Source organism: Prunus avium, chromosome 6 (assembly GCF_965620075.1).
Source record: "Prunus avium chromosome 6, drPruAviu1.hap1.1, whole genome shotgun sequence".
In the NCBI taxonomy this organism is placed as follows: domain Eukaryota; kingdom Viridiplantae; phylum Streptophyta; class Magnoliopsida; order Rosales; family Rosaceae; genus Prunus; species Prunus avium.
The window spans coordinates 11,583,534-11,602,867 of record NC_142289.1 but is presented as its reverse complement, the minus strand read 5'-3'; the positions used below and the strand labels follow the sequence as shown (position 1 = coordinate 11,602,867).

Genomic DNA, 19,334 nt, shown 5'->3' with positions numbered 1-19,334 from the left:
TTATTTAAAAATAGTATTTTTTAGTTAATTTCAGATTAGTGTAGTAACTTGACCTCCAATTACAAACAAATTAAAATTAAATATTTTTTGTTGTTGGAATAATCTCATCCATTAAAATTTAATTTGAAAATAAGAAATGGAATTATACCACTAATCACGTACCAAAAAAAAATAATAAACTTTCTTCACAATTTTTTTTAGTACAAAACTTTCTTCATAAATTACAGGGATGAGATTTTTCACACACACACGCACACAACTAAGATGTCATGAGGATTCGAACTTGAGACCTCTTATATGCAAATCAAGGCTCTTTTTCAGAATTTTAATTAAAGGCATTTCACACAAAAAAAAAAAATTGTTATACTATTGAACACTAGGTAGGTACACTTACAATATTACATAACTTATTCTAATTGTCTAGCCATGTATATTATGATTTAGCCAAATTGGTCATTGTGTTTTCCAAAGTTTACAATTTATAGAAATTTTGTTATTTTTCGTTAAATGCAATTTTTATTTTTATTTTATTAGGAATCACCTTCAGACTTCTTCCTCTAACTCAACGAGTTAGGGTATATTGTGCTATGAGGGTATTTAACATTTCAAGGTTAATGACCAAGATGGTCCCCCAACTATTGCTCCAGTATCATTTTGGTCCACCAACTAAAATTTTCATTTGAACCGTCCTTCAATTCTTTGTTTTGTATCAAGATGGTTCATTCATGATAGATTTCGTCACTTCTGATCACGCGATGGCCACGTGACTGAGTTTTGAAGGGTATATGCGACTTTTTGAGAAGCTATATCGTTCAGAAGCAAAATACCTACAGTTTGGTGGATGTTTCTCTCATTTTAGGCGATTACCATGGACTGAAAGGGTTTGATTTTGGGAATTGTTGAATTGGTCGATGCTGTAGTAGTGTGTGAGTCGTTGAATTGGTGAAGTTAGTGTGTAATTTCAATGTTAATTTTGGAGTTCGAATTTGGGAGTTTGGGTTAGGGTTTGATTTTGGGGATTTTGGGAAATTCACTACTTGTTGATAATGAAGTTCAAATTCCGTTCGGGTGGAAAGACTCCCAAATACAGTAAAGGCTTCTGTAATGCATTTTATGTTTTTTTTTTTTTTTTTGGAAATGGATGAGTTGTCCTTGTCTGGAAGTACGGTTTCTTTATGCGTAAAAGATTCCTTTTTCTGTGTTTGTGTTCAGCTTTTTGGTTGTTTTATGTATAAGGGTAAAGGAATCGTTTTCCTGTAAGTGGATTTGGCTTTTACTACATTGACTGTAGAGTGTAAGCTTTATTTTGTCTGAAATGTTGAATATGGGGTTTTTTTAAATGTTTGTGGTCCCTTGGTTGTCTGCTTTACATCCAACTCAGTAATTATTGTCCTTAACATTAACAACAAAACTATGACTTTAAATTAACATATGTTGTTTCAATTTTGTAGCTACCAATGGAATGTGCACTCTAGAATTACATCATGGGGGCTGGTGTGAAAACAGGGTTTATAAAAAGGGTAAGGTATGTTATTTGGACAATATTGTAGAGGATTTTCTGTCCTTGTTAGATTTACTGAAAATTGGGAAAGGTCTTGGGTATGATGTTGACATTTCTCAAGTTGAGCAAAGTTTGGAAATTAGGTGTAGAAATGTTAAGGGTGGACTGGAGTTTGTTACATCAGATGCTACAGTGGTTGAAATGGTTGGTCACATATCATCCAATAAGGTTATTGTGTTATACTATAGTGAGATTCAAGACTATGACTATGATGCAAATGGTGAGAATTGTAATGGAGATGTGACTCAGAATTACCAAGTGAAAGAGGTGGCTTATATTGAAAATGAGGAGACTTTTAAGAATGTTGGGACAAAAGTGGCAAATGAAGATGCGGTCAATGAGGTACCAAATGAAGATACAGGGGCAAAATTACCAAATGAAAATGAAGATGAGGATTCAGAAATTAAAGACAGTGATTATGAGTTCAGTGAAAATGAGGCAGAGGTCAGGCCAACTGTTGGAGATAATATAGCATATGAGGAGACTAGTCATGGGGATCCAGGAGAGGTGTCATCAGATGATGCTACCACATCAGAATTTGACACTAGAAGTGAGATTGAAGATGAGGGTAATAGTTGAAAAAAAGAAAAAACTGCCAAAGTTTAAGCAGTAAAGAAGATATGTGGATTTGAAAAATCCTGAGTTTAGATTGGGAATGAAGTTTGCAAACAAAAAACTATTGATAGAGGCTATCAAGAAGCATGCAATTATACATGGTAGGGAAGTGAAATTGATAAAAAAGGATAAGAGACGAATTCAGGCAAAATGTGTGGAAGGCTGTTCTTTCCAAGTACATGGATCAAAGATTGATATAGAGGAAGGGACATGGCAATAAAAACTTTGAGCCTAGAACATCAGTGTGGAAGAGTAGACAAGCTTAGATATACCACATCAAACTGGCTTTGTGACAGATATGCAAACAAGCTCAAGCGCAACTCAGAGTTTGATCTGAAATCATTTCAAGAACATGTGTTGGAAGATTACAAAATAAATGTCACAAAAATTCAAGTTTATAGGGCAAAGAGGCTGGCCAGAGATTTAATTGAAGGTACTTACAAAGAACAATATTCTAGGTTGTGGGATTATGCTTAAGAATTGAAAAATGCAAACAGGAGTAGTACAATGAAGATTAAAACTCAGGTTGTGAAGGGTAAGATAGTGTTTCAGAAGATATATGCGTGCTTGGCTGCTTGTAAGAAGGAATTTTTAGCGAGTTGCAGACCTGTTATTGGTGTTTATGGCTACCATTTGAAAGGGCCTTATCCTGGACAGATCTATTGGGGTGGATGGGAACAATGGTTATTTCCCAGTAGCTTATGTTGTGACTCTTGAATTTGGTTTTTCAATCTGCTTATTGAAGATTTAGGGATTTTACACATGAAAGAGCTTGGGTAGTCATTAGTGACAAACAATAAGGACTTATACCTGTCATTGAGACAGTACTTCCTACTGCAGAACACAGGATGTGTGTGAAACACCTGTACAGTAACTTTAGGGCATCACATATTGATCTTGCTTTGAAACATATATTATGAGTTATAGCAAGAGCTACAATTGTGCCTTGGTAGGAGGCAAAAATGGAAAAAAATGAAAAATGAGGATGAGGAAGCTTGGAAGTGGTTGAAGATGAGACCTACAAAAAATTGGAGCAAAGAGTCACATTTTAAATGTAATCTTTTGTTGAATAATCTATGTAAAAATTTCAATGCAACCATACTAAACCAAAACATGATTACAAGGAGCCCCTTTGATCTTTCAACCATACAAATCCAAATACAATCTGTGTAGAATTTTCGAGAGAGTTCCTAAACCAAGCATTGAAAGTAGCATGTCCTTTCTTAGCCTAACTGTCCGCCGAATGATTTGTTTCTCTATTAGCATGAGAGTATCGTTGCATCACTATTCTACCAGAAAGCGTCATCTTAAAATAAAAACTACGGCAACTGCAGGGTTCTTAGGGATGGGCAAAGACAGAAATTTAAAAACTTATCACAATAAAGAGGATGAAAAAATAGAGTGATTGCTATATGCCAGTGATGGGTATCACTGTGCATGCATGAGTACGTGTAGATGATGCGTGGAGTATCACAGATTCACAGCTCAACAAATATTGGACAACCCAAAATGAAATAATCTTATAATACATCATAAAGGCAAGGCAAATCATGAAGCCTGGCAGATTTCTGCACTTTATGACCTCACATCTTTTAGGACACCCCCCTTTTCAAGTTCGCCGACTAAATCCCTCAACGACGGCACTTTCATGGCTAAAGTCCTGTACAGCCTAGAATAACGAGCTCGCGTTCCATCTGCAGTCCTTGCCAAGGCAAGCAAGCTTAGAGCTTCAGGGAGTTGGGAGAATACATGTTTCATCTCCTCCAAGCTCATGCTTTCCAGAACAGATGGTCTTGGGACAACCCTCACAACCTCACCCCCTTTAGGTTCTTGAATCTTGGCATCTGCTTTAATGACTAGTTCTGAATTAGAGTTTGCTCCGCACTTGATGATAAATGGCGTTGTAGCGCCTGTATTGAACTGCAGGACGTTCCACTGTGCCACGTCAGTTTCAGTACCAAACCCTAAATCTGTAGATGGTTTGAGAGCATGAGATTGCTCCTGAAGGTGATCATCTTCTTCGGGAATAGACTGCAACATAGAGATGATTCAGGGGTGAAGTAAGAGATTAATAATAAACTGCATTGTCAGGCAAATGCACTAACACACCGAAAGCAAACTTAAAAACCAATTTTATACACAGTTACCCATCAATTTTACAAGAAGCACCCTTTGTGTTAAAAAGAAAAAAATAGCGTGTGTGTATACCCGCAGGGAAATATCTTCTAACCAGATTGTCTGGCAACATAAGATGCTTAGGTTTCCAGACAATGTCATTGGAGCATTGATCAGGTCAACTTTTTGACTGAATGTGTTCAAATTCAGTCTGGTAACATAAGTCTGACAAGAGAAAGTGTTAAGCATTTCACAGATACCTGGATCACATGACGAGCATCAGCAATTTGCCTTTGCGCGCATGGATGATCAATGTCAAGAAGGGAAGGCATCCGTTCAGCAAGTTCATCTAGAGATGCAAGCATTTGCTTCTTCTTACTCTTGCTCAAGGTGCTCATAGAGGATTGTCTCACTATATCCTGTACAAGAAAAATGTATTACATTTTCTGGTTTCTCAAATTAGCAATAGCCCAATCATCAAATATCACCTGGAAAAAATAAAATGAAAAGGTGCAAAGAGGTAAACCTTGACTTGTTTCACTATGCCATCAAGGGAAATGAGAGATGCTAATCGTGCATCTTCAGCAGCAGTAGAAGGATTTTGAATAGGTGGGCCACCATCTTGCAATGTCAATAAGGCTACGTCACTTCTTATTTGTTGCAAAATCTGATGAAACCAAGAAATTAGCATAATATCCAACAATTGGTCCAAGAAGATAATAGAAACAAGGATCATTCCAGCCAACTTGTTCGTCACCACAGGAAATGGAAACATAAAAAGAAAAGAATTTTGACTTGCATGCCAGTGGATGGTTTATTGAATAACTTGTCAAACATAGGAACTCTGATATACCTTTTATTTTTAAATCTATTTTTTCAGTTGAGAGACCTAGATATCAAGCCGAGGACACAGGAAACCTCTTTCAGACAAGAGAGATTCTATGCGTGATCTTTTAGAAACATAAATTTGAGATGTCATTAAACAAGAGGTCAACCATAGAAAACAAACAGGTTTAAAATGAAAAGGAGAAAGAAAGTACAGGCAAAATAACTTCCTGAACAAGGAGGAAAAAGGAATGTTCCCTGTCTGACCCAAGCATTGATTGGCATCATGAGTTTCCAACCTTTTAAAATTAGAGAAAAGGAACAAAAACTAAGGTAAAAACTTGTATATTTTAAGGATTACATCCTTTTTGTTAAAAGGATTTCTTCTCCTTTTCTGTTGAACACGCAAGTTTGCATTTATGAAGTGCATGACAGATTTCAGACCCAAAAAAAAATGTACACGAAATATGCAAAATATAAACTTTCTAAGATGTGCACAAATATCAATAAAAAATATTACCTTTCTCCTTTTGTGATCAACAGACTCGAGAGCTGATCGCAATTTTGCAACCTGTGCTGCATCTTCTGCCCTTTCTGATGCCAATGTACCAGCAATATCCTAGGAATATGGAAAAAAAAAAAAATCAACAAAAACCAATAATTCATTGAAAGAGATGCACAGAACAAGTAGGCAGGCATCTCAATTACATAATAAATAAATAACAATTATATGGCATCTCATATTTGAAGGAAAATCATGCACGTCTCACACCAAATTTAGCACATAAACCACAAATGTGCTAATGGACATAAATACAACAGAGATGCTACTGGAAATGAAAAGAAAATCATGGGTATATGGACCACCATTAAAAACAATGGAGATTTCCCAGGTTAATGTAAAGAAGTCCTTAGGCCCTCTACGATTTTGAAGGGGGTGAAAGAAATATTAAGCCAACTATTTAAAATAGGAGACTAACCCAAGATCCAGACATACCTTCAGGTGCTGCAATTGAGAACTATAGACCCGCTTCGAATACTCAGATAGAAGTTGACCAAGAGCATCTGTATTAGGAGGCACTGCAGCACCAAGTCCAGCCATCCAACCATCCATGATTGCAGTTGAAAGAAGCTCCAACTGACCAGTTGTCCCTCCTGATGCATCATCTCCAAGAACAGAGAGGAAGTCAAAATTTTCTGCAAGCCAGGATCTAAGTTGGCGCTGCAGCTCACCAGCTGGTGTATGAACAAAGAGAGCAGCAAGAGCTTTGTTTCCAATTGCAAAACTTTTAGCCTCCTCATTTATTTCTCTAAGCTTTCCAGCAGTTACCTGCTGCCGTGGAGTATCCTGTACATTTGAGTGCTTAGGGCCACATCATATAAACCATTTGCAACAAAAGGGAATTCTAGCAGAAAATGTTTAAACTAAGTAGTGATAGTGAAGAAGCACCCAAAAACAGAAGAATGAGAAAGATAGGTACAAGAAAAGTAAAGAGAATACATCTGACTTCTAGACTTCTCCATTAAAACAGAAAAATTGGCGGAAGAACAGCTAGCCTTTATTTTCTCTACATTCTCTGGTCTGCCTTCTGCATGTGTATTGGGATTCTCTTTTCTATTTATCCTTTCTTTCTTGTTTATATCAACAGACAGGAGCAAGGGAGACACAGAGAGCATAAAGATGGCAGCTACCTGATCAAGACCGCGTATCTTTGATACAACTGATGAAAACTTGGACTTCTTTTCTGGCTTTAGATTCACTCTGAAGCCTTGGATATGCTCATCAACATAGCGCACGGGAGATCTTCCAGGGCTGCTACCTCGGCTGGAACTTCTACTACGTCCAGTATTAGCCTTCTCCAGAAAATTCTCAACGGGAGAAACCTATAAATAATAAGACGGAAACAGCACTAAATAATATGCATTTGACATCATATTTTCTTGACCCCAACCCCCCAGGAAAAAGAGGGAGCATACAAATAGAATGGTAAGGTCTCTATTGTTTCGTAACTTTCATTACCTTGATGGACTGCAGCTCCGGCGATCTAGCAAGCAAAGATCTAATATACAAAATTCTAACACGGGATACAAGCATGGTGTCCATTACCCTCTGTGGTTCCATTTTACGAACAAAGGAGAAAACAGCATCTCTTATTTCAGCAAGTATTTCATGCTCCCTAGAAGCCCCTGCTTTGATTACTGCAGCCAGAACCTGTCATTTGTAAATACAGTTACTTTTGGAATTTCTACTTCTAAGATACAAATTACTCAGGATTTGCGTAGGTGTACAAGTTCCTGTTATTGACAAACTGTTGAAACTTCTGTATATAGAAAGACCAATAGGTAAAATACTTTAAGCCAAATAGCAGAAAATCCATACTAGACAAGTGAACACATATCATCACATCTTAGCTTTAGCTGCAGAATAATTATCATCAACCATTAACATGTTCCGACCAAAAGAAAGATTATGTGCTCAAATGAAACCTGAAAGACTAATAAAGTATTACCATTCTGACATCATGATCCACCATACAAGCTAAGTCAAGCCAAAAAAAAAGTTGTTTAATTTTTATGATCCTAGGTATTGTGCAGTAATGTTTTTGTTTTCAGTTAAAGAAATAGAAAGAACAAGGAGAGGAAAGTGAGAAGGGCGATGAGAGATCAGATAATATATAGAATGATTTACAAGAATCTTTTTTATTATAAAAACTTATGAATCAATAATTTAACAAGCTCCTCTATGTAAAGCTCACCACCACCCCCAAAAAATTTAACAAGAAAAAAATCCTTAGTTAGTATGACATTTTCAACATCAACTAAAGGTGAAATGTTGAAACTGAAGCTTTAATACTCACTTTAAAATAAGAAATGCACAACACCATATTATATCCACATAAATCATATTATGTCAGTATGATTACAAACACAAATGAAAAGAAAAATCAAATAACCAAGCGTACCAGCATCAAAAGCTTATTTGCTCCATCTGAAATGGCAGCAAGGCTGTCATGTTGTTCAGGATCAAAGTCATTCAAGGCAGATGTAAGATATTCTCCTGCAGGGGTTGTTTTGACTTTATCCGAACCTGATTTCACTAAAGCAACTGTACCCTCAGTCTTGTCTGCAGCAAGTGCCGGTGATGAAGGAACAACATCCATCGAATGCCCCCTACTATCAATCCTGCTTTATGGTATTAAAAAATAAAGTTTAATAAGCAAAATTTTCTTTTAGGAAATATGGGCTTTTGAATAGAGAAAGATAAGACAAAAATTACATTAACCACAAAGTGTAGCCAAAAGTCTTACCTCACAAGGTCCCGAGACTGCACATTTAGCGGCCCCTTGGATAATGGACTTGACAGCTGAAATAACACACACACACACAAACACATATTAGAAGTATGAAACAATACCCTAAACAAATCACTGAAGTAGAATTGCTTAAATTTCATAAATGAGACAAAAAATTGTGAACATAGTTTACATGATCACATGAAATCAAATAAGGAAGCAGCTTATTATCTAACAATGGATTCGAATAGGACAACAGCTTTCTGCAAACTCTTAACTTTTTCGTAGAATTTTGAATTTCTCCTAAACTTTTTTCAGTCGGTCCAAATGGCATCACAAAACAGAACCATCAATATCATACGAATAAATGAAACAGCTACCATAGAGTCAGATTGCTAACTGAAAAAACTTTCAGCCCAGAATCTTTAAGTGTTTTATTACAATAAACACCCAGAATTACATCTAACTGCATTCCTCAGATTTCCATGAATTACTGAATCAAGATAAGCAATGAATGCAACAATAAGCACAAAAGATGCCACAAGAAAATGAATAAAACCAAAAGACTGTAGCAGATACTTGAAGTGCTTAAAAAATAATCAACTGCACAAAGATACATCTATAGCATGAAAGCACACAACCACATCTAAAATGAGATAAATAGAAATTACCTTTGGTGATCCAGCCAAAGATGCTTTCTCTGTTAATCTATCAAATAACTTCTCATTTTCTTCATGTAACCTCTGTTGAGAGAGAGAGAGAGAGTATTAGTCATCCTTTTAGAACGAAATATAACTATATATAAAGGAGAATATCGATTGAGATTTGAAATATAGATTTAAATAGATGATCTTTTCATGCTGGCACACACAAACAAGGACTTGGTAGAGGATACTAAGTCATTGTGGAAGAGACTCCTCATAACACAACTTTTTGGTCCCCAGGAGACTAAAACAGGAGCCTTTGGTACTTCGTTCTAGTTTTTGCAGTCTAATGGTCTTCAGACTACTGGGCACTGTTAACGATTATGTAGCATGATTACTATTCATGTGGCACTCTTCATGACATTAGCAGATTTGTTAGCGAGGTCATTTTGGATTGCCATAGCTTTCTTATTTTTACAGATTTAATGGATTGCCATTGTGAGTTTAATTCTAAATGTCAGGATTTAATGTCTTGAAAGGTTCAAGTCTCTACTTAGGCTCGTGAACTTCTAGTTTGCATGGGAAATGAATATTGATTCAGACTACAAATAGCATCAATAAGATGTTCAAGGATACAAATATGAGGTCATGTAATAATGATTCATCATCATTAATGCATCACGTTTATGGTAGAATAGCACACCTCTATTAATGCATCACGTTTTTTAAGCTCCTCTTCCAATTTCTTAGTAACTGGGGGAGAATCCATGCCATCCCCAATTGCCTTGGCATTTGATAGATCTGATCCTAATGCTGACCGATCTTCACTGGAATGGAGTGCTTCACTGAGTCTGGATTCAATGCTTTTCATTTTGGCCTGAATGAGACAATTAAAGTTAGAGAACACCATATGGTGCAACAATATTGCAAAGTAAATTTTTTATTAGGAAACATAAATATGAAACTTTCATACATTAGCATACGTCCATCATAATTCAACTCTTTTTTTTTTTTTTTGAATAGAAACACTTTTTATTCAAAATTGAAGGATAAAATAAGAACATTTAGACCAAACGAACGAAACACTATCCTGAAGAGCAGACACAATGCCACTCAACACAGAAAATAAAACGGCCAAACATAAGAGACCCCTTACGATACTACAGCTAGCAGATTACGCATAATTGTAGGATAGGGTATATTCTTAAAAGCAAGTGAAGTTGATGCCCAAAGAGCAGCCCAAAACTTCACTCTTTCCCATAACTCTTCCACCCCCACTCCCTTATACTCCTCGAATATTCTCCTATTACGTTCCAGCCAAAGGTTCCAGACCACTGCTTGCATCAGACTGCCCCAGAGAATTTTAGCCTTCTTTAGGGAGAAAGGGCAATGAAGGAGGAGGTGGTCCACACTCTCCCCTGCCTTATTACATAAAGCACACCAGTGCGGGCTAATGCACACATAGGGACAGTGTCTCTGTAGTGTATCTCCTGTATTAAGTTTTCCCAACACCGCTTGCCACACAAAGATCTTAACTTTTGGAGGAGTCTTGGCCTTCCAAATTTGAGTGTACGGAGAGAAAATCTCCCCTTCACCTCTACTCTGAATATGGGAACATAGGGACTGACAGGAGAATAACCCGGACATAATTCAACTCTTTAATAATGCAACAAAACTGAAACCTCCAGACATTGACAAATGAATATGTGCCATAGTTACTTTAATGAAGAACCACATTAAGCAACAGTTGAAAACAGTGATATTCAAATAATATCAGGGGCTACCTGCCCAAAAAAAATTATAATATCCTGAGCTGAGTTAATTATGGAACAGTGTCAAAAATAACCATGCTGCAAAGACCAACTGCTGACCCAAATAAGCTCCAATGATTCAATCATATTATAGTGAAACACCCATCCCAAGTATGTAGTGTAGATTACACATAAAATATGAACGTAACACAACAATAACATTGAACAGGTTTTCTACGGGAGTTCCTGGACATTTCAAAATAAATATTGAACACTCAAAATATAAATGAGGAAGACTAAACAGACACATGACCAACCTGCAAGGCCCGAATCGTAGAATCTCGTTGTTCTATCTGCACTTTTTGATCTTGCTCCAACTGTAACAGTTGAGCTACTTGATTTCTGAGCTGCGCATTTTGTTCCCTTTCTATCTTTTGCTTATCTGCAAGCATAATATTCTCTGACTGCATCAAATGAGAATATTAAACCAGTTTAGCAACATGCTTACTATAAGAAACTACATGATCAATGTTGAATCACACATGTAGACAAGACAGCGCCAAACACCAATTTAAAATACAGAAAAGCCACAAATACATTCCCCGGTAATAAAGTGAAAAAAGTCAAACATTACCAAAAACCAATTTAGAATACAAACTACAAATGCATTCCCCAGATAAAAGATGAAAATTGTCAAACATTGTGACAAACTAGAAAATTGGAATGTAAAAATAGATAGATCAGGAAAGCTAGCATATAGTTTACAAGAAACTTTTATGATAAAACTGAAAATCATTAAACTAGACAACTAGAGAGGCAACTCTGGAGAAATTCCTTAATTGGATTGCAAATTCAAATCTAGCAATTAACAGTTTGAACAATAAAGGAAAACACATTAAAATTGGCTTATATCAAGAACATGTCCAAACAATTATTTGGGAAGAAATTTTTCTGACTTTCACTAGCATGCAAGTCAATTGGAAAACTGTAGCAAATTCAGGAAGTTATAAAACCTGTAAATCTGACTGTAACGTATAAGAAACTTTCCACGCTTTCTGGACTTCATTGAAGAGTAGGACACATTGATCATTTGCATCCTTGAGTGAATGTTTAAGTCCCAAAACCTCTTGTTTCAAATCCTGACTTTCTTTTTCCTTTTCATACAACTCCTTACGTGCATCATTTGCCTACAAGAACCATCACAAATAAAAATTCAGAAGAAATGAATTCATAACTTTGCTCATAACAGTGCCTTAACCAGAACAAATTCGTAAGGTAAGAAGTTATTTATTAGGGGCTCCATACTTTTTTTTTGGTAAAGTTAGTATATCCAGTATTAATCAAATGTATATCATTTCGATGCAAGTTACTTGCTTCGATGTGCTCATGACAGAAAACAAAACTCAAGAGTCCAAAGCAAAATATTTATAGTAAATATAGAAAGAGGGGGGAGAGAGAGAACTTACAATATCTCTCCATTTCTTTATGGTATCTCGATTCCCAAGGCCTAGAACAGCATTTCGAGCTCTAGAAGAGAAGTTGAGAGACGATAGTGTCTCCGACAAATTCGCAGAATTTGGAACGACATTAACAATCATCAGAGTTTTTGAGCTTCCACCTACAGAAGTTTTTTTCAATAAGAAATCAAAGATAGTTCTCCAACCAGACTGATGAAAGACAATTAATATAAATCAACTGTACAGAACCCCAAATGATAATGCCAGTCAATCATACAGAGGAACAGAGGGTAATGGACACCATGATCAATCTGACACAAGTAACCATTGACCAGTTACCAACACATACAACCATAAAAAGCACTATACACTACTTCTCATTCTTTATTTTCGCTTCATGGTACAATTACACAGCTAAATCAGTACTAACATAAACAATAAGGAGAACTGAATACCTAGCGAGTCTGCGAGTACTTTTGTAAGCATTGAATTTTCATAAGGAATAGCATCCTTTTTGGAAGTCAAGGAAGACAAAACATCTCCCAACCTACATGCACAACATCAATTGCACTAACATTTTAGTACATGATGGCAGGAGTAAATTCAAAAGGTACAATATTCGCACATGATGATGTCATTGCTTCACCAATCTACACAAAAATAAAAGATAACAGATTGATATAAGCAGCCACCATGCAAAAACTCAGTACGGGTTGGAAAAGAAAAGCTGATATACTGTTGGGACCAACAGAAAATCACTTATTTATTTATTAACCATCCTTTTAGTAATGTGAACACCTATGTTGCACAGATCCTTCAAATTTGGCCATATGGAGTATTCAATACGGATATGGCCGCATACATATCGGGTATAGCATTTGGAGTATGTGTCTTTTGGGCACATTTAACTTTCAGATAAAACAAGGATATGCGCTTGAAAAGGAAAAGACATGGTCAGGAAACAAAATGGGTACTTCTGAAATTTTATAAAAGGGGTCTAATTGCAATATTTAAAAAGTTAAGGATCACGATGTACTGTTCAAAAGCTAATTTCAACTGGCCACATAAGTCTCTTCTCTTTTGTGGTTCAACAAAATGAGAAAGGGGGATAGGTTTTCAACGTTTCTGATTAAAGAGAAGATATAATACATATTATGCCTATAGTAGATTAATGTTCTCTTGCCAAAAAAATGCTTATGTTTCCATACTGTGAATCTGTACCACAGATTCTGACAAAATTCAATTTGATCAAGGGTCCAGATTCACAATTTGCCAGACAATCTGACAAACATTCCCTTTTCCCATATATATCTATATATATTATTTTAACCGTTGTATATGTATCCTAGTTTTTGGAGATATTCGTACCGTCTCTAGCATCCCAAATTTGTATCCGTTCAACATTGGTGATCACATGCTAAGAAAATAGATTTGAAATGCCATACTATGGTATCAAGATCATGCAAAATGAAAACCGTATATTGTTCAAAAGTTTAAGACCAATGTGAACCATCCTTAAAATTATAGGCAACCTGAAAGGCTAGAAACCAAAACTTTTCAATATCAGAAAAATGAGATAAGTCATCCAAACATACGCTGAAAGTGATTTCATCACATGCAGCAAGTCTGTCACACGCTCACTGCTGTCATCTTCAGCAATTAAACCTTCACTTCCAGCCAAGTCAACTAGAGAAAGCTTGCTGTATGTGTTTTCTCCAGTGATCAAATTGTTATAATATATATGTATCGTGATGATCCTGACAATAGTGAAACAAGAATCTATTTTAGATCAATTAATACAGACCAGTTGTAACACATAGACAAGCATACATATCAAAAAAAAAAAATTGGATGACTGCAAATACTGAACTTCTTTTTCTAGTTTTCCAACTTAATGGTATATTTATATTTCCTATCCACTATTCCCTTTCTTCAACTGTTTTCACTCCTAAAAACTGGACAGTGCAACAGTGGCCGTTTGTCAAGTTTGGAGACTACAACCAGTAAGTAAAAAGAAACCCTATAATAGGCCACTTGGTTGTAGCTTCAACCAAGTTGGTAAAATGTCAGACAATATTCCACCAAGTCAACAGCAGATCAAAGATGTCAACAATAAATTTATTTTAACTATGTAGCAATTAAATGTATTTTATTAGATGAAAGTGAACCTAGTTCAAGTTGTTAAGATCAATTAACTACAGACTACCTTTTCTATCAAAAGGAACAAAACTTTTAGTGTGCTCAAATAGATCCTTTTTCCAGAAAGGTGTACAAGTGATAATGACCGCTTTCTCCTGAATCAAGTGATCGCTCAGAAGTGATGAGATAGAAAAGTTGAGAACAAATTGAGGATCATAATTCAAAAATAAAATAAATAAATATTTCACAGTTTAAGCATGGTCTTCTCATTCAGTGATCTGACGGGACTTTTTTTAAGAGAAAGGTCAAGCTTACCATAGTACTTTAAACTATGTTACTAAAAGTACGACCTTACACTATAACAGCCATATAACGAGCCTACAAAATTTGGAACATACAAATGAGAAACGTTGAACTTTGATGGATCATTTCCTCGGCTCTGAAATGCATCTTTTAATACTTTAGAGAAGTCCAGTGGGTTATCAACTTTTTCCTGCACAAGTTCTACAAAGGACTCCGGTGATCCCATGCGAATCTTTGGTAGAGCATCTCCTGATTCTGGGAGTAAATCCCTTATCTACAAGAGCATGGAAGGAATCCGCATCAAACCATCATGAGGATTCCTTGCTCAAAAGCCATTCAGACAAACATAAACCAGAAATCATGACAATTTACTATAAAAAAAAATAAGTACCTGTTCATTGTAGAGCTCAAAAACTGTAACGGAGAATTTAAATCTCGACGTAGAAGTTGAATCAGAGTTGGCCAAATCGAATAGTTCCTCGAAAGAACGAGCATATAAACCACGATCATGGCTAGATCCTTCCTGAAAAAAGGTTACAGAAGGCCAAATATCATGAAACTCGTGCACAACTTGAAAGTACTTTCATAAATAAAAAAAATGAAACAACTACCACTAAATCTCTTACTGTACCAAAAACAGTAAAAGGCACACCACTCATTGTGACAATTTAAATTCTTGCTCTAGTACATTGAATTCCATTGTTTATTTTGTGGTAAACCAGTGGAAAGAATTATCCAGATTACAAAAAGGAATGTAACAAACAATGAAAAGCCCACCAGGCTTTAAGGTTCAAATCTAATAGTGAAGAATCGCTTCTCATTTATTTTCTAAAGTCCCTAATAAATCAACGTAAAATTTGTAATCAATTCATTTTACAAATTTGTAATAGAAAATATCAAGTTACAACGCCCTGAACTGGCTATAGGAATAGATGTCAGCATACAAGTACAAATTTATATGCATCAGAAACACATTCTGGCAAAGACACACACAAACAAATGCATAGGGAGGAAAAGAGGAAAAGAGAGCAACCATAGTGTGTGTCTTTCCTGAGTTGGTTTGTCCATATGCAAATATAGAAACATTATATCCATCCAATGCTGATTGCACCAAAGGTTGAACATCACGGAAAAGTTCAGCTGACAAACAAAAAAGGTCAAAGATGTTTTAGCCAAAGACAACTTTAAAATAGGAGAATATGTTTAATATTTCACCTAGCACAACCACAATAGGAAGGTGAAAACAATGAAATAAGAAAGTTATGCTCACCTTGTCCAACATGAGGTCCATAAACTCTGTCAAGTTCGAAATCCTTCTTGGGGTTGGACAAGGCATCATCACCAGTATTTACACGGATGTTGTAGTCATCAGGATATTCAACAATTGAGGAACCTTCATCCTCAAATAATGGTCTTGCACGACAATATATCTTTATGTTTCCTGGAATTAAAGGCTAGTTAGAAAATACAACCCCGTTGAACTTTTGTTAGATCAATTAAATACCTCAACAACCTTAAAAATTAAATTTAAAAGTGCTTATGTGTGGCATGCCTTTTTTTATGGGTGTGTGAGTGACTGCGTGAGAGAGAGAGAGAGAGAGAGAGAGAGAGAGTCCCAAAAGGAGAAAACTCACAGAAGATGAGTACCTTTGGCTGTCAATAAGTCATTGAACAACCTTCTCTTCTCATTGATCAGCGGAGAAATTCTAGCCTCAGTTTCAAGGGCAAATTGATCTGGCATTTTTATGTAGACAAACTTTCAAATCCATTAAGATAACCCAAGAACATAAAAAAAAAAACCCTTACAAAAAGTAACGCTGGGGTGAAGGGCATTAAGTTTTCTTGGACTAACTAATCTCAAAGTGCAAATACATCACAAAAGAAAAAGAAAAAAGTAGTTTTATTTTGTTGCAATGTAATATCAAACCTTGTACCCTGTCAAAAAATGTCACTCATCTTGAATTTAGACAAAAGTCCCATACCACCCACTTCAGAAATCCTTTAAACCGACAAACGCACAATCAAACAGCTTAACCAAATCTCTTACCTAGCTTTCGGGTTTTATTGGCAAGAACACCAAGATAACGTGTAACTCTTTCAAGTTTGGCATTAGAATACTCGTGCAACTCACTTGCTTCTTGTCTCAACTCCAAGTAATCTTCTCTAGCAAGCTGTCCAAAAAGAAATGTTGTAGCAGACCTCCTAAACCCAACATAATCTTCACATAAAAACAGTAAAATAACTTCAAAAGGCTCCAGAACAGATGCAACCACTTATTCTCACTAATACAATCTCTCACATTATGCACAAAGCGTTCACATTCTCCAAGCCAAATTATTCAAAATGCATTTCCAACAACACACACTCTTGAACCACAAACCACTGATTTTAACACTGATTCAGCTCAAAACTCCATAACTCACAGCCTCATACCTTAATTACCAAAACCAAAATCAAACAACGCATTACCTTAACTTTGTCCTTGAGTTTCTGGAGCTTAGAAGTCACAGAGTGGTTGGAGAGCTCAGACTGAGCCAAAGCCGAGGCAGCAGAGATCGAGTACCTCCGAACTAAAGGCGCACCAGGCTTGTAATCGTCATGGTCGAAGCTCGACGCCGTCGACGACGAAGAAGACAACTTCCTCGGCTCAAAGCCACTGACCTCCCAGTTCCACCTATTGTTGTTCCTCTGCTCCGCCATTGCCGTCTCCCCCACAAACCTAGCCCCAAAATTTGAAAACCCAAAATTCAAAACCTCAAAAGAAGCCAAAATTGCTTCTCAGTGGCTCTGGCTTGGGCTCTGTGGACCTAGAGAATAGGGATCATCTAATTTCAGCCATTTTCTTTTTCTGTTTTGCTTTTGGGATATATAAATGGAGTGAAGACGCTGGTATGTATGTCTGTACTGTACTGCCTTGTGGTTGGGCTGGGAACGACGTCGTTTGGACATTTGGGGGACACTTCTCGGCTTCTTGAGTCACAAATTTTTTGCGCTCGTTATTACTTCACGCCTCGCTCTCAGATGGGGTTGCCTTTGATTGTAGACTTGCACTTTTTAGATAAGGCAGCGCACGTGACCGTGCGTGCGGATTGTTCAGAACTTCCTTGTTGGGTCTGAGAATTTGACTTTTAACCAACTGTTAGTTTCTAGCCCGAATCTCCGAATATGAGTGAGTGATATTCTTTGGGGTTTTAATTGGGAAAATGCCACCTTTATGTATTATAGCGGTATTTCCGTTAATATGACCATCAATTGAGGAGTAGAACTGTCAATTTATGTATAAAGAATCTCTAAAATGACCTATTTAATTTGACGACAAAATAGACGGAATGACCAAATTGTCACGTGCGACACAATTGAAGGACGCCAGAAATTAAAAACTAAATAGAAGACCAAAATAAAACTCGGGTATAAATTTAGGAGCGACTGCAATTAAAAACCATTCTTTTTATTTAAATGGTACATTTCATTTTATATTTGCTTCGGTTACAAATATCTTTTTACTGTTAAGTAGTACAATATTTTACTGGGGATAAAAAGTAAAAGAACTATATAAAAAAAAAAAAAAAAAAGTGGATTTGCATAATGCACTTGTGTGGTGGTGGGTCATTTGGCTTGAAAGACCCGCCCAGCTCCAATTCAAAATTTGCTGTTTTTGTACTAGTTTGCTCTTTATACCCAATAGTAATGATGATGGAACACCTGGGGCTTGTTGGTATTTGGCCCACACCATAGACAAATTCGATAATAATAATAATCAATCCTGCAAATGTACAGATTAATCAAACCCAAGTTGCTATGATATTTTAAGTAAATTATGCCTTTGATAAATAATATATATATATATATACATATATATAGTTTATGAGTCTATTAGATGGACAATTATGTAGAGAGCAAATGACTTGAACTTGAAACAAGCGTGCATGAAAGCATAATGAACATAATGAAATAAGCGTAATTCTCACTTATTTTACTTAATTTTCACTTAATAATTCCATGCAAATTATTTTAGAGATTTCTTTTTAATTTTTTGGTTGAATTGGAAAAACAAGGCCGAAGAACATAAAACAAAGCAAACTAGCCCAATGGGTTTGTTATATTGTAATAGTAGAGATGTTTTCCTCTCTTATTTCTTAATTCTAGGGGTTCGAACATAAGACCATTGATCAGCACATCAAGACATTTTTCAATTGGACTAGACCTTATTGGCGTCTCTCTCGTACCATTTGCACATGCCATATTTCTTTAATATTTTTTAAAAATATTTATGGATAGATAGTTGTGGATCTTCTATCAGTTGGGCTTTGTTATATGGGCAATATTGAAAATATAGTACATTTACTAAAGCGGTGCCAGCGAAGGGACAGTTCTCACTGGAGGGTCAAGTCCAAAATGTCTAGGCCCGTTTAATGGGCCTCAGACCAATTTCTACCAAAAAAGAATTTCATCCTTTCCTTGTTTTAGTGGTTCTTTTTTATTCTTGGTTACACAATAATTTCTTCTTTTTTTTTCTTCTTTTTTTACCGTTGGGATTTAACAAAACAATCTCAACTGTAAAAGAAAAATAATCTGCCCAAATTTAAATCCAATAGTAAAATTAGTAATATTAATTAATCTAAATCAAATTA

General features: G+C 36.0%; 1 protein-coding gene across 2 annotated transcripts; it reads right to left on the bottom strand.

Annotated features, from left to right (window-relative positions):
• Nucleotides 1-3,530: 3,530 nt before the first annotated feature.
• On the bottom strand, nt 3,531-17,583 carry LOC110770036 (kinesin-like protein KIN-14B). 2 transcript variants are annotated; one of them, XM_088254775.1, is made up of 23 exons: nt 17,173-17,583; nt 16,751-16,874; nt 16,351-16,437; nt 15,974-16,144; nt 15,737-15,843; nt 15,095-15,226; nt 14,799-14,977; nt 13,857-14,018; nt 12,717-12,808; nt 12,271-12,422; nt 11,818-11,991; nt 11,122-11,268; nt 9,757-9,930; nt 9,081-9,152; nt 8,425-8,480; nt 8,080-8,302; nt 7,137-7,328; nt 6,809-7,000; nt 6,114-6,464; nt 5,637-5,735; nt 4,818-4,958; nt 4,552-4,710; nt 3,531-4,207 (listed from the first exon to the last, which is right to left on the bottom strand). In XM_088254775.1, the coding sequence occupies exons 1-23, from the start codon at nt 17,401-17,403 to the stop codon at nt 3,752-3,754; spliced, it is 3,873 nt and encodes a 1,290-aa protein (XP_088110901.1). In that variant the 5' UTR covers nt 17,404-17,583; the 3' UTR covers nt 3,531-3,751. The 2 variants fall into 2 exon arrangements, with proteins under 2 accessions (XP_088110901.1, XP_088110902.1); XM_088254776.1 differs by having other exon boundaries at nt 8,080-8,299; nt 17,173-17,582.
• Between the last annotated feature and the right edge of the window lie 1,751 nt (nt 17,584-19,334).